General features: G+C 45.5%; 1 protein-coding gene across 1 annotated transcript in view; it reads left to right on the forward strand.

Annotated features, from left to right (window-relative positions):
• The window catches only part of GAP43 (growth associated protein 43), a 58,415-nt gene extending 46,103 nt beyond the window's left edge, over nt 1–12,312 (forward strand). Inside the window, exon 3 of the mRNA XM_017814866.1 lies at nt 6,321–12,312. Coding sequence (XP_017670355.1) covers nt 6,321–6,409 — 89 coding nt within the window. The 3' untranslated portion in view covers nt 6,410–12,312. The remainder of the gene's footprint in view (nt 1–6,320) is intronic.
• Nucleotides 12,313–15,773: the final 3,461 nt, after the last annotated feature.

The following is a 15,773-nucleotide window of genomic DNA, read 5'->3' on the forward strand; positions in this document are numbered from 1 at the left end:
GCGTAGGATTTTAGCACTGCATATGACGCATCGTAGGGCTGACTGCAATGGGCTAACATGGATCAGGAAGAGAATTGTGTAAGCAACAGCTCTGAACCTGAAGTGTGTCTTGTTTCAGCAGTCTCAGACCTACCATCGTCTGCCTGGAATAGGCTTCTGGCTGGCTAGAAGGACAGATGGATTGGGACAGATGAATCAAGCTGTGAAGCCTGGATCCAAATCTGGATCCAAATGTCATTAAAACTAGGAGAGGCTTAGGTCAGGGATTTTTAAATGGAGCCTTCCAGTGCTCCTTACCCTCCAAAAAAAAAAAGTCTCTAAACAGAGTCATCTCTGGGGCAGATGAGATCTCCTTAAAACAGGGCAGGAAGACCCAGATTAGTATTTGGAAGCAAAGTGAAGACCGGATGAGGAACAGATTTTCAGATCCATCTCTGCCTAAGCTGTAGTTGGCAAAGGACAGAGAAAGGAGGGAGCATGAAAAACGCTAGAGAAAGAGCAGTGTCTGCATAGATCTGGGCAGTACTTTAGCATGAATGCACAAGAGAGTTCTAGCTGCACAATCAATATCAGCAATAATTATGCAAACAGAGAGAGAGAGCAGCAAAAGCAAAATCCCTGCATCTGTATTAGAATCCCAGAGTGTTGTGCAATTTCTCTTCTCTTGGCGTTGGCTGTGGTAATTTAAAGATCTGCAGTGGAACAGAGACAAAAAGGAAAACAAAACCCAAGCCACCAGCCACAAAAGAAATGATCATCAGAGAGCTTGCTGCTACTATGGTCATAAGCTGATGACTGCTCTGATTTAATTAATCTTGGCAAGTCAGACAGGAGCTGGGCAGGTCCCAAGAGACAGTGTTTTACCCGGAAATCCACTCAACCTAATTTCACTAATGTAGGGCAGTGGAGGGACTTGGAGGGGAGCCTGCACACTCAGCCATTAGAGCACAGCGTAGGCAAAGGCAGCTGGAAGTACCACCATCCAGCAAAACTGCTGCTTGCGTGCCTGCTTCAGCTTTACAGCAACCAGAGCTGCATATGTTCCAGGCGTTTGCTCCCCAGCAGGGCTCACAGACATGACTCTCACCCTTTCCAGGAAATAAATGGAGTGCTGAGGAGCAGGAACTCTCTAAGACCCTATTTCAGGAAGGATCCATAGTTCATTCCATATTATTACCCTTCCATGGGTAAGACTGTTCCCTAGCAGGTGCCACCTGGAGCTGTAGGTATGAAGCATCTCTCTGACACAGGCCCTACAGCCAGGAAGCAAACACATATCAGCCTGTCCCACCATGCTGTTTTATCCCTTAAACAATTCTGCAGTCACAGCTTAAGGTTTATCTGAGGCTGCCCAAAATGTTTCTCAACTTGGCTGATCCATCCAGTGTGCTAGGTGGAAGTGAGATTGGTGGCAGCTCAGCTCACAGATGCTTGCCTCTTTGGCAAAATTATCCCATGCTATAGGATGATTTGGACTGCAGCGTAGCCTTCCAAAGACTGAAAAAAGCAAACTAAAATCTCAAAATTGTGTCAACGGGGGTGGGACCACAGGACTGGAATAACCAGGAACAGTGCAAGTAATGACTGTGCATTAAGACAACTGTAAGGGTGATGATTGCAAGCACAAACTAGGTGGGGTTTGTTGATGGTTTGGGTTTTTGGGTTTTTTTAGCTTTTTGACCTAACCATTCTTGCTTTATCCTTCAGGACTGAATTTCTTTTTGGCCCCTCCTCAGGCTGGTTTTGCTTTATATTACAGCTCTGCCTCCCCTCCTGTTCTTTTTCATCCATGCGTGCACATCTTGAGTTCTCATTTTGTGAGTTTGGGTCTTTCCCTTTTGCTCTGTGGCTGGAATGCTCTAGGACAAATGTGGATGTCTCCACCTTCACTTGTTACAGATGTAGATGTTCCCAGGCTGCAACTCCTCTTGTCCTAAAGTTGGTATCTAAACAGGACAGGTTAATAGAGTCCTAGAAATGTGATGTTTATTTCCACTAATTAGAAGAGAAGGAGAGAGTAAGATCAGCTAGAGATGTCTCTGTGTACGTCTGCAGTTAGGTGAGATGTCTATCCCCTTTGACCTCAATTTTCTCATTTCATGGTCTCACCATGAGCATATTGATGCTGCCCAAATCCAGACTCACCTGAAGAAATAACTGACTGCTGTTTTGTCCCCTGCTTGTTTTGTCCCTTGCGAGGACACGGGGGACTCTGATCTTGCAGAAGGAGATCTCACAATGCTGGCATGTTCAGAAGGGAGGCAGCTTTAGATAGGTGGAAGTTTGGCTTCCCAGGATGAAATGCTTTTGTTTCTCTAGCAGGGGACAGCTTGAATTCTCATCTGCTTTTTTTTGTCAACAAAGTGCAAAGTGAATGTACAACACCAAGGCTGTGCAGTTCTGTCTGTATAATGGTATCTGTCCACTACAAACCCACAGGTGCAACAGCTTGGAGTTCAAAAAACTGGATGATAAAGACTAGTACTGGATAAAAAGCAAAGTAAATAATATTCTCTCTGATGTATAGAATCCCCAGGATAGCTATCTACTAATCTCCCCAGGGATACCTTGCCCTCCTTTGCTGGGACACTGAAAACTAGGCTGGAGAAAACCCCAGAGAACAACACTGCAGAAATTGCCTGCATCAAACAAACTGGTGAGTCAGATAAACTGTCTCACTGCTTGTCGTGAATCAAAAACTGCTATTAACTTGGCCTGATGTCAGTGGGTTTGTGATGCATTGCTCCCATTGCACAGAGCGAATCCTCTTCTTCTTACTGACGTGGTTTAGCAGTGCCACAGCTTGAAATTTATTTTTTTTTGTGCTGAATTCTTTATCCTTCATGATATTGCTTCTTGCTAAATTTCATTACTATATAATAACACCAGGTTGCTTCTTTTCCCCCATCCCAGAAATCAATGAAATGCTGCTAAAGATGCTAGGAAATAAGACATAGCTTAGCAGGGTACAGTAGTACATAGAGTATTTTCCCTTATTGCTTCAACACCATGCAAGAAAAAAGAGGGAGAGCGATTCACTGAATTTTGTATGATAAGTCTTATTCAAAAAGCTAGACTTATACTTGTGATATCCACAGTCCATCATTTGGTTTGTATGATTCCTCTCTCTTGAATTGAATATGTGGTGAAGTGACTTTAAATTGTTCCTGCTGCTCCATGGCCTCAGAGTCAGTCCAGGCTCTTTCATCCACAGCAGAAATCAGTGCAGTTTCTGGGCTGCTTCAGCAGAGTGTCATCTGCCTACCGCTGTCTGCTCCCCAAAGAAGAGTAATGGAGACAGTGAGGCACCTTTGTGCAGTTCCTCTGCCAGCTAGGGATCTCTAGGCGCCACGGGCACTCCCTGGAAATCAGATTTGCCACCGTGGTGAGTTAACAGGGAACAAAACATGGCAGGAAACTGTGTTTAAACCTGCCTGCTTATCAAGCAAGAACAGCACGGAAACACTGTGATCTACCCCACAGCACCGAGGTTGCCAGCTCCCCCACTTTGAGTGTGACCAGATTTTCTGCCCATCCCTCCAGGACAACTGTCAAGAGCTTACTAGTGTAGGAGCTGGACCCCACTTTCAGCTGCTGATGCAACAGGGGCATCTGTGTGGCTTAGCGGTTCGTATGTCTTGGCCAAGACACTCGGCAGCACAGCAGGTGTGCAGGACCTCCCAGTGTCTGTCTGTCCCTGTGCTCGCTGCGTTACGGGCCCGTCTGTTGTGCTGTGCTAAAGGAGGCTGTGGGACTGCTGGCTAAAACCTGTGCATATTTTCAGTAGGAAGATACAAAAAGTTTTAAACACAATGAAATACAGTGTCAGGGCTTGTGTTCCTGAAGCCACATTACCTATTCTTTGCTGCTCTTTCGCTTATCTTGCACATGTTGAAAAAAACCCAGAAATTTTACTTTACTAGGATCTGTCTGTCAGGGCTTTATAAGAAACTAGGCTTTGCTGCTGGCTAACAATAGTCTTTTGGCTCAAATTTAAGGGTAGATGGTTGTGCATTGGGACTCTACTCAGCTTCATAATTCAACGTCTCCTCTATGAATGTCTTGGAGAAGAGCAGGATTAAAAGGACTCCCCTCCCTCCCAGGGATCAAGTCTTTCAGGAAAATTAACAAAATTAAAAATTAACCCAAGCTGGCCTACTTTGCCTTACAGTGATACTTGCATCCTATTTTAATCAGTAGCCTATTTTGTCTTTGATCTGGGGTGGTAGCTGTACCAGATGCAGATGGAGTCCCTGAATAGGATTTTGTTTAGCTGTTCAGTATCAAGGGAAGGAAAGTCCACAGATGTTTTTGCTGACAGCGGTTTTGCAGGTGCAGTGGTTCAGGCCATTGGGATGTTCCCACAGAATTTTTTACCTTTTGGAAAATCAACAGTCATAATTTACTAAGATAAAAATTATATGAAGGTACAGAAGTAGAGTCTTTAATGAAGATGATTCAGGGTGGGAAGTTACACACATCTCAGAGGTGATTCATAAGGAAGTGGCGCCTAGGAACATATTGAAAAGCTAGGCTAAGAGCAGAGGGGGAGTGGGAAGCAGAAATGCACCTACTGCTAGTATTGGAAGCAAATACAAGTCTGCCATCTGATGGCATCAAATGGACCAGGCCAATATGCACGAATGGTGTCAGTAAGGAAAGTTTCACATACCAATTAGCATTCTTGCTGAAGCTAAACATGAGTATGAGGATGCTAATCCTCACAAACTAAACACTGGCAAGTGCACATCTGTATTGTTAATCTGGCAGCACAGACCATGCTGTGATTTTTGCATACGCCAACCAGCTTTGCCCCAGGCCGGTCCCAGACACAGCCACCCCATTCTGGAGGATAAGAGAGTTTTGCATTATGGACATAAGCTGTGTGGTGCCAGCTGGCCTCGGGGCCGGGGAGCAGTCCCTGGCCCATTTCATTTGCTGGTACTTTGTAATCTGATATCTCATCAGAGAAGCCAGGAACTATCCAGGGACCCCATAGTCCTCTCTGAATTACCACTGGAGATACAGTGATGCTACAGAGGTATGTCGAGTGCCATCAATTCAGGTTTGTGTCATACCAATGACATGTGGTCTGTCCCACACCACCCAACCCATCAGCACTGATTTCTTTTCCCTGTTCTTTATGCCAAGTGTGGAGTGATGCTGTTTGCTTGAGCTCTCCATGGGCTGTGTGTATGTGTGTGTGGGAGGGGGAGTCACTGAGAAATGGGGAGAAATGGTGATGCAGCAGACTAGCCACTCCAGTGCACTAAGACCCTTGTGCTTTATTCTGCCTTACAGCCCTGCAGCCCTGGGTCAACCATCACTTTGTCCTGTAAAAGCAATCCACACAGTGCACGGACTGTTTCTCAAAGAGGCCAGAGAACACATTAGTGTACCCTGATCTGAACATAGTGAGAGCTGGTCAGTAGAAACTCAGGCAATTAAATCTCTCGTGCTGCAGTGAAGGAGACAGTGTCTCAGGCTAAATGAACCCAGCAGTGAGATCACTCCAGCTTGAGGGGCACTCCTTTCGTTTGCCTTGTTCCTCTCGGCTGCCTCTGCCTTCCCCTGGGTTCTGATCCTCTGTCTAGTTCTTTGTGGGATTGTTCCTAGCATTAGTTTTATCTTCTCATGTGAATGGTGTGCCAGATCAAGGTGTCTGATTGACAGGCAGCTCAGCCTCCAGTTACACTCACTGCTTCCCCCAGGGCAGCTTTGCTTTTGAAAGGAGAACTTGGAAAAGTGGAGAGATGTGGCAACCTCCTGGATGAAGGCTCCAATTCTTGAAGGCTAGAGACATTTCTCTAGATCCTCGTTCAGTGTGACAGAAGTCTGAGTTACAGGTTACAAAATTTTTCCCTCTGGGTCTTGCAGGCTTCAAGTGTTTATAGAGTTTATTCTTTGTGACCTCTTTAAGTCTTGGCTGTAATTAAGGGACAACAATTCAGCAGTAGTTGGTGCAGTTAGTGGGTTCCATAAAAAGGTGTGTGATCCAGTTGGTAAGCCAAGAGCCTAATAAGTGCATCTGATGACATGAACAGTGGTTGCCTGGCACATCAGCAGCAAGCAAGGCAGCTCCTTCCAGTTGCACATGCTTTTTGGCTGAAGGTGTTTTGTGAGAGCTACACACTTGCCTGCTGTGCTGGACCCTGGTATGTTCTTTCTGTGCTGCAGAAATGCCAGGGACTTTGAGACCTGGGTCACTTTGGGGAGAGAGAAGCCTGAAGCCATGCAGTCCATTATGCAGTGGCTATGTGCACATGCAGGATGCTCTAGATCATGACTGACTAACCCTGGACCATCTCTTTCCCCACTAGATGCTGTAGAAGAAACCAAACCTACTGAAAGTGCCCAGCAGGAAGAGGTGAAAGAAGAAGAGAGCAAGGCGGACCAAGAAAATGCCTGAACATTAAGAAATGACTCCCCATTGCCCCTCCCTCCCTCCCCCTATCCTCTATCCTTCCTTCCCACCCCAATCTTGATCTCCCCCCTTCCTGCTCACATCTGTGAGCCTGTCTGTCCCTCTCCCACTCCCACTTAAACCCTTTTTCTCTCTGTGTGGCAAACATTTAAAGAAAAAAAAAAAAAGCAGGAAAAATCCCAGTCAAACAGTGTGGCTTAAACATTTCTTTGTTTCTTGGTGTTGTTATGGCGAGTTTTTGGTAATGATGATCCAATCATTTTGGGAAAATTCTTGCACTGTATCAGAGTTCTTTGACCTGGCGCGTGCGTGTGTCTGTCTGCCCACTGCGAGCGCGCTCTCTCTCTCTCTCTCTCCCTCTCCTCTCTCTCTCTTCTCCAAGTGTGTGTGTGTGCAATGTTACGTTCATCCGAGGAGTCCAGACTTACTGAGTGAGTTAAAACAAAAGAGGGAAAAAAAATTCTTTTCTTCCTTTTTCAATGTGATGGAATGAACGAAAGAAAAAAAAAAAAACAAAGACCCAACACTACAAACAAATGAAGGAAAAAGAATACTAAACCCCAGTTTGTTTTCAGAACTAAAACAACAACAACTAAAAAATGTGCCAATTAGCGTAATGCTTGGCTCCAGGCTCCTTTTTCAAACTGAAAATAATTCTAATAAATGAGAATAATGATCATTAATACCACCGTGTCGCATTTCTATGCTGCTGTACATCCTGCTGGCCTGTGGTCTCTGGTTGGCCACTTCTTGCGTGGTCCAGCTGTGCTTCTTGGCCACCAGTCAGTGACCGACTGCTCTCCCTGGCACTGCTGAGGGGATTTTTAAGGGGAGCAGGCTTGGATTTTGAGCGAGATGTTAGCACTGACTAACATAAATAACGAAAGTCGCAAAATCAGTTTTTAGGAAAGAACATGATAAGTGGCTCTCTAGGAGACCTCTAGGCCCTGATTTGGAACACTATGGTGACCTTGGAGAGATGAGCCTGCAAAGGGACCTGCTTTGATCCATGCTGAAGGTCTGACCCCTGCCAAGGGGTGCACCAAGGGCCATGAGGGAACAGGGTCCTGGGGCCTGAGCTTCCCCCGGCAGCAGGATAATGGTCACCCCTTTGGGCTAGAGTTGGAAAAGGCACTGCATAGCATAGTGTGGCCTTCCAAAAGTGTTCTATTTGGCAAAATAAATTGGGCCAATGCATTGAATAAATAGGCACATGGGCAGGATGAGGTCTGGTGGTGTAAGAGCCAGTCAACAGCACTTTGAGAAATACCTATTCCTGCTCCCTGGTGAACTCCAGGATGGTTCACTCAGCTCTAACAAAGAAGTTTTTAGCTGTCATTTATGGCCAGGGCAGAGCACCACGTCCTAAATCTCCACCACTGCTTTCCACAGGGTGTGTGATGTTCCCTGGTGCATGTCTGCCTGTCCCAGTGGAGGACTGACAGATGCCAAACCCTAAGCCTGCACAGCCATCTGGGTCTGCTGCTCTGTTTATGAGTTGTGAGAGTGAACAGTTAAAATATATTTAGTAATAACTGGACTTTCATAAAAGCCCACTTATTGGCTATTATTGCTCTGTCACTGCCCTGATTATGATCATGTGCTTTCCCACCAGCTCTTGCATGATTTCCTGGCTGCATTGGCAGTGACAGCCAGCGTACCCTGCAGTGTTACTCTGTGATGCTGCAGGGCCATGATTAAATTGCCCTCACAGCAGTAACACCAAAAAGATGGTTATGCTGACAGCTCCAATGTCCCTTGGTGGCTGATGCCTCTTGGAGTGGCAGGTCCATGGCCTTCAGAGGGCTGGCTGGCCCTCCCTGCCCTACTCGTTTGTTCTCCTCCATCTCTTTTTTGGAAACAGGGAGAAAAGATGAACAGTGTCTCCTCAGAAATGATCGCTTTGAACGTAGCCTGCTCACTGCAAGTGCCATCAAAACACGTCAGGATTCATTTAGATGTGCTTCCTGGCATTGTGTAGAAACAAGAGAGAGAGAGAGACTGGGAATATTTTTTAAAAGAGAGGGAAAGAGAGAGTGGGAGAGAGATTGGACAGAGAGTTTTAAAAACAGGGATTAGAGAGAGGAGGGGGGGGGGAAAGATTTCTGAGTGGATAGATGGATGATAGGGAGAGAGAGGGGAGTATAGCTAGAGAAAGAAAGATTAGAGTGAAAAAGATGAGAGAGAGACAGGAAGAAATTAGATAATATGGAGCAATAGATGATTGATAGAGATAGTGAAACGTAGCTAGCTAAAGTAGATTAGACAGACTAAATAAGTAGAAAGATGGGCTGACTGACAGATAGGTATTGTGTCATACTTCATAAATGATATATATGCTAATATTCCCATGTCATGATGGGTGGTAAACCCTGAGACACCTTCCAGCCTGACCTCAATTCAGCAAATGTAGCGCAGACATCAGGCATTGCTTGGACCGTATGTCAGGTCTCACCACCCCGCCCGTTTTCTGCTGCAGCAGCAGCAGGGGTGTGGATGGTGTCTGGGGAGGGAGAGCGCTCTGACGGACACGGGGGGCTGAGGCATAGGGAGGAGAGGTGTAGAGTATGTTTGCTGTTCGTAGCACACAAGGTGCCCAGCCCAGCTCAGACATTGCAGAAACCCCGTGTCTCTAGCACTGAGTTGAGAGAACTGAGGTTCAGCTCTCAGGATTTGTGGGAGAGGTGTTTGGGAGGAGGCAGGAAGGAGAGAGCACAGTTTTTGTTTGGCCTTATTTCCTGTCATGACCATTTACGACAGTTTTCTTAAGGACTGTCTTGCCTGTTTCCTCAAAGACCATGTGGTCTCCCTGCTCTTCTGACTTCAGATGCCAAATTTTTCATTTTGCCTCCAGTTTGCTATTACTATTTTTAACTTTATAAGGAAATGAAAACTGCCTCTCATGTCTTCCTGGACATAGGCCTTCCTCCCTCCTCAAAAAATTAAAAAACTTTCTCTCCCCAGGGATGTTTTATCTTTGTATTTCGCATGTTGCCTCCCCCTTGGCTGATGGTTGGGGCATCGCGCGTGTTTTGTCACCGTTCGTAAGAACATACTTTGCCATGTTGCTTAGAGAACAAAGGGTTGGGTTTTGTGTTTTGGTTTTTCCCCTCCCACAAAGAAAATGGGGTATGTGGTTACCAACTGCAAACCGAAATAATTTAAATACTAATTCCTCTCCCTTGGTTCCAGTCTAAAATTTCTAGCTGTAACCAAGCACCCCCTATCTTTCTTATTGTACCGTGTCCTGATCCTGCCAGAGAGTCAGGGCAAAGAGAGCGTGAGAGAGAACACAGAGACAAACCCTGCCTTGAGCAGGCAGTGGTTTAATGTGTAATACACAAGATTTGTATAGGAAGCTGGGCTGTCTTCAGGGTACAGGAAGAGAGCAGAGAAAAGCATTTGGATTTCCTTGAGTTGCCTCCTCAGTCAGATTTTCAAAAGCTAAAACGAAACAGCATAAAGGATGTAGCATGGGATGGAAACTGGAAAGAGAACAAGGGTATTTGAGGAACGATTTTTCTAGCAAAATATCAAACGAGCTGAGAGCATCAGAAGAGGCAGGAGGTCCCAGAAGTAAAGAGTGGAGCAAAGAGTAATCAGCAGCGTAGCTGAAGCTTTTCTACTAGTCCTGATGTGACAACCAACAGTAATTCCCCAGGGAATATATATCTCATTCTCTCTCCCTGAAGAGAATATAGCTTTGCCTGGAGGTGTCTGTGGTTGTTATTTTATGTATGGAAAGGGAAGGGCATGTCAGAGTGACTCACACTGGGAATATTGTGCCTGACCTCACCGTGCAGTGCTGTGGAAATTCAGGGTCCAAGAGGGGCTTTTTCCATGCCTCTGTAGTAAGACACGCTAGTGACCCACAGCTAATACTGAATGCTCGTACCAGCTGTAGGCCAGCTCTTGACATTTCACTACATTTCACTAGACTAAGCCTTGGAAAAGTGAAAAAAATTTCAACATAACCCCCACCTCCCGTCAATGCAGTAGATCGTTCGCATGGATTTGGTCTGCTTTGCAATGCTTGTGGCATCCTGACTATCTGCACTGATAGCATATAAAACCCCACAACCCTTGCAGTAGTTGCATCAGCCAAGGAGCTTCCCAATGAGCCACATTCCAAAGGGAGGGGAAGGGCATTCTGCTAAGATCCCTTCAGACCCAGTGTTTTCCAACCCTAAACCCTAATGCAGCCCCATGAGAGGCCTTAGCTAGAAGTAACTCACCTGTGGTGACCACATAAACACCGTAGCTTGGGAAATGTGTTACTCTAGGTGAAAGAAATGGCCATGACTGAAAGAGAGGGATTTAGAAAAAAAAAGGAAAGAAGAAAAAAAGGAAGAGGGAGTTCATAGCAAACTCCCCATGAGAGTTATTTCTTTTTTCTTGTGGTCTCCAAACAGCAAACTAGCACTTGAGACTTTTTGTCTGGTATTTGTCATAGATGTTTTTGGAAGGAAATGGAGTGGCTGTGGTTTGCAGAGGTGGAGGGAAGGGTTTGAATGAATGTTTTTGTGGTCCCTCTTGGCTAAGAAGTCTGCTCGGTGGTCACCTGCAGCTCAGCGATGCCAGAAGTGGCGTTGGGGGTCCTCTTCCAGGCCTGTGCTCAGATTCCCTGCTTTTCCGCATTGCCACATTAGCACTTTCACTGGATATTTAGAGCACCTCAGGACTGGTTCTCCTCTCGCTCACACCGGGGTAACTCAGGAGTCGCTCCACTGGAACCAGTGGTGTTAATCTGGTGTGAAAATAGTGCGAGAGGAGGATTCAACTCCTCGGGGGGTAATTTCCAGGTCCCCGAGGGGGAAAAAAAATCAATGGGAGTTACATGTCTAACTGCCACTTGTGCCTGTGAAAGTCTGCCCCTTATCTACCTATATGTATATAGGGTACAGTTTTCAGAATAACCTAAGTGACATGGGCACTTGAGAGCACACATTTCACTGGCTTTCAAAGAGATGCAAGTTCCTAAGGCCCAGATGCTGAAGGATGTCCAAACTCCTCTCTGCAGTGCATTTGGGGGTCTCAGGCCTGAAATTCTCCAGTCATTTCCCAAAGTGGAGCTGAAGATCATGAGTCATTTAGGTGGTTCTGAAAGCGCTACCCTCTATCCATTTTTCAGGGTGTTGATCTCAGGTCATGTGCGAGCCTGCATTCTTACCTACAATGCTTTATTACTACATTCCTCTGTTGAGCAATATTTGAAAGAAGAGGTGAAGGTTGAGATTTGCAGAACAGGCTAGTGACCCCAGTGGCTCACGTCTGGAGTGCCCAACTTGAGAGACACCTCACTGGGGTTCAAGCCACAGGTCCCCTGTATGCTCTGAACATCAAGATTCATGTATTACACACCCAGAACCACTGGCCACTTCCAAAAAATAAATCCCAGCCTGAGACCTAGACTACTCTCACAAAAGAAAATCCCAGGTGAACCGTTCACTCAATAGCTTGGTTTTTCTGCTCATGCCTGTTCCCAATGAATAAAACACATCCCTGTGCATCACCTAAGCCCTATTTTGAGGAGTTACACTGGCATACAGCTGAAGTAACACAGTAGTAAATCGGGGCCTGAAGAAGGTGGCTACAGCCTAGAGAATATCAAGAACTGTGACGTGTCTGGAAGCTAATAAGAGCAGAACTTGACGATTAGAGCGGCCCATTTCCGATGCTCTTGTGTGAGGATCTGGAAAGAGTCTCTCACTCATTGTACTTGTGCATTATGAATGTGTCCATCTGCAGAGATCTAATGTACACATATGTCCTGAATATTGTCCTAAGGTTGCAAGCTTCAAAAATGAGCAGAAAACATTCCCGAGAAGTGAGAATAATACAGATGTCTGTATTTGAAAAATTGGTTCAAATAAAGTCTCTCACTTATAGATATGTGTAGTTGCGTGCAATTATTTGCTCCTGGAACAGAAATTTCTCTCTTGTGTAGGATTTCAGTGCTTTTACAAAAAAATCTCATTCTGGTCTCCCTTGACCTTCTCAGTCAAGTCCTACTACTGTGGAAAGAAATGCCTTCTACTTATTCTGTCTGGGTAAAAAGCTATGTTAAAATGAAATGGTGAGGTAAAAGGCTTGGTATGTTTTTACTCTGCTCAATATCCATTGAGGTAGAGGATATAGGCCTGATGGAAGTTGTGGTCTCCTGTGCAAATTTCTGAGTATTTATGTAAAATGACACAGATATCCCCACAGAGGCTCTTGACCCCAGAAAGACTGGCCTGTAGCTGGCTGGGTAGTGCCTAAAAACCAGGCTGAACCAAGAAAAGCTTTTATTTGGCACCATGGAGCTGCAAAATGTCCACAACCATATCTGGGCCTGGGATGTTCCAACTCAGGGAATTTGCTTGGGTGTAGAAATGGGAATGTGGGTCACTATCCAGTAATGTTTAAGAAAAAATGAGTACAAAATGGAATAATTTATTTTTTATTTTATTTTTAGACAACTTCAAAATCACAGAATTGTTAGGGTTGGAAGGGACCTCTGGGGATCATCTAGTCCACCCTGCCTGCCAAGGCAGGGTCAACTATAGCAGCTGACACAGGATCTCGTCCAGGAGGGTTTTGAATGTCTCCAGACAGGGAGACTCCACGACCTCCCTGGGCTCTCTGTTCCAGTGCTCTGCCACTCTCAATGTAAAGAAGTGAGGCAACCTTGTGCAAGCGTAAGGTATCAAATTCCTCATCGCATTTAAATCTTCAGTAGTTGACTGGGAAACTCCAGAAATTTTTGATATAGAAATATATATTTCAACACCTAAGAAGTCCCACCAAGTTTTTTCCTCAGTATCAGCTTTGTGCCAAGTGTAATGAAATATGAACAGAGCAGCAATTGCTTCCCAAGCTGTGCTATGCTGCTGACTTAATGTTGTGCTGTATCTGTCAGCAGCTCAAGAGCAGAGCTGAAATCAAGCATTTTGATCACATCCATTCATCCCAGGAAGCTTTGCAGCCACTATTTAGAAATCACTTGCAACTCATCTCTGAAATACAGCAGCTGGCTTAGCAAGGGCACAGGAAAATTCATGATGAGGCTCCAAGGAACTGCCTGGGAAACAGAGCAGACCTCAGCACCTCACATGGGTTCTGGACAAAGTGCCAATTTACAAATGACACAATTAGATGTCTGTATTCTTGCATGTAATCATCAGTTGCCTCATGGCTTCTCCAAAAAAGGCGTGGATTCCATCTTGTGTGCAAACAAATATTTAGCATTCAAAATCAAGTGGTTTCAATTAGCCTCATCACTAGATTGCAGAGCTCAACCCTGGCAGATTGACTTTGCTTCTGTGGGGCAAAACACCTGTAAAGGGGCAGTCAAGGACCTCTCTCCAAGTAAATGGTTGTCTTGAGGTAGCAAGGCTGTCTTGCACTCTTTTATCTGCTACACAGAGGAGAGGCAGGGCAAGAGGCTGAACACTTGTCCCATGGGACGTATGTCAGCTGAAACACTCAGCCTAATGTAAATCTCCACCAGAGACTTTCTAACCAGGCACACAAAGCTCGTTTTGCATGATTTCCAGTGTCACACTCCTGCCACTGTGAGATAGAAATAAACTTTCTGTTTGAATTGTAGAAAATGACACATGACTCACCTTGCGTGTTCAACCACCCCAGCTGCCTCTGCCAAGGTGAACTCCCTTCAGATATCTTCCCACATTCATGGACCACACCGACAGCCTTTCCCCAGCTTATGAGGTATGCGCAAGCGACATGTTTCCTGTTCCTGTAGTGATCCCCTGTCATAGGAGAGAGACTGGGCTGGGGAACACTTCCTCTCCTTGGGGAAACTGCAACAGAAACTTCTGGTTTTTCTGGTTTTTGAGAATGCCAACAGCTTCATGGCAAACTTGCCACCTTCACTGCTCTACTGAGGTCACAGGCAAAAGACCAGTGTTTCTCAGTCACTCAAATTTCTAAGTCTGCTTTCCTTTACCCAGCAGGAAACATGAAGCACTCTGTTACATTTACAATCTCCTAATCTGCCACACTTTGCCCTGTTTTACCATTGAATGCAGAGCTGGCATCCAGTCTGACAGAAAAATGCTCCCTTGTTGAAGATGATCAGAAAAAAAACAAAAGAGAATTTATGCACTTCGGTACCTAAGATCACTTTTTTTTAATTAAAAATGAAACAATTTTTCTCTATGTAGGGCCATTTTTCTATATTAAAGAGGAAATAATTTTCAACTAGCTTTGCATGGAATGGTGAACATGAACAATAAGAGAGACAAGGAAGTAACAGCCCAATTCTCTCAGAGGAACACCACTGACTCTGTAGCTGAGAGGCAGGGTTTGCAGAGATGTGGTAGCTTGTACAAGACAGACTGCCATAGCTGCAGAAACAGGCTTGGGGTACTTGAGCCTCTGCAAATGCACCAGCCTACAACTCAGTGTACAAGCTGGGTACAGGGAGAAAGGCACTGCTTAATTTAATTATGGTAGTTGATTAAGCAAGTTATGAGTAAAATGTAATTATCACTTCAGGAACAGTGGGTGGATGCTAAGCCAAGAGAAAGACAAGGTTCATTTCTGTGGTGCAAGAGAGGAGTGGTACAGGTCATCGCTGGCTGGATAACAAGGAAGGGTTAATTGGGGTGAACTGAAAACTGTTCGTGAGGTCTCTCTCTGTTTTTTTTGTCTTGAGACAGTCATGTTCTGAAGGGTTTTGTGGCTATCCTCAGGACCCTGACCCAGAGAGGGTAAAACAGTTTCTCTCATTGGAGGAGAGGTCTAATGGAGAGGGTTCTGTATTCCCCCTCTACACTGGGTTTGTCTATTCTTGGCCATTTAGTCAGCCTGCAGCTTAAGTTTCAATGAGCCTCAGTCAATCCCTGTCTGTGCAGCAGCTCATTTCTAAGTGTGGAGATGATTTCACTGTGGGTGCTGTGGGGCAAAGTCTTCTTCATTGTGTTTGCCCACGGCCTCAGCCTTTCCTTCTTGGGTCTCTTTCATTTTGAGGCAGACCTGAGCAATTTAGGAAAAGCACAGTGAAAGCTAAGAAACTGCCACATTTAGTGGTGGCCTAAGGGGGTGCTGGTGTCTAACAGGGGAGACACTGGTGCCTTTGGATGTGGAGGACTGATGTTCCTGGAAACCATGGAGAAGACATCTATGAGGAGCAGCCCTGTGAGTGATGACAGGTCACCTTCTCTAAAAGTCACTTAAAGACCAAAAGTCAGTTCCTGGTTAAATGCCAGCACCCGGCGAAGGGGTGAGCAGTTTCTGTGCACTGGCACTTTGGCTTCCTTGACCTCACCATTTCCCAGGGGCAAAGAGAGAGGAGACCTACACAGCTGTGGACTGTCTCCCTCGGGCTCCTCTCTGGGCATGA

Source organism: Lepidothrix coronata, unplaced genomic scaffold (assembly GCF_001604755.1).
Source record: "Lepidothrix coronata isolate B3197 unplaced genomic scaffold, Lepidothrix_coronata-1.0 Scaffold46, whole genome shotgun sequence".
NCBI lineage: Eukaryota > Metazoa > Chordata > Aves > Passeriformes > Pipridae > Lepidothrix > Lepidothrix coronata.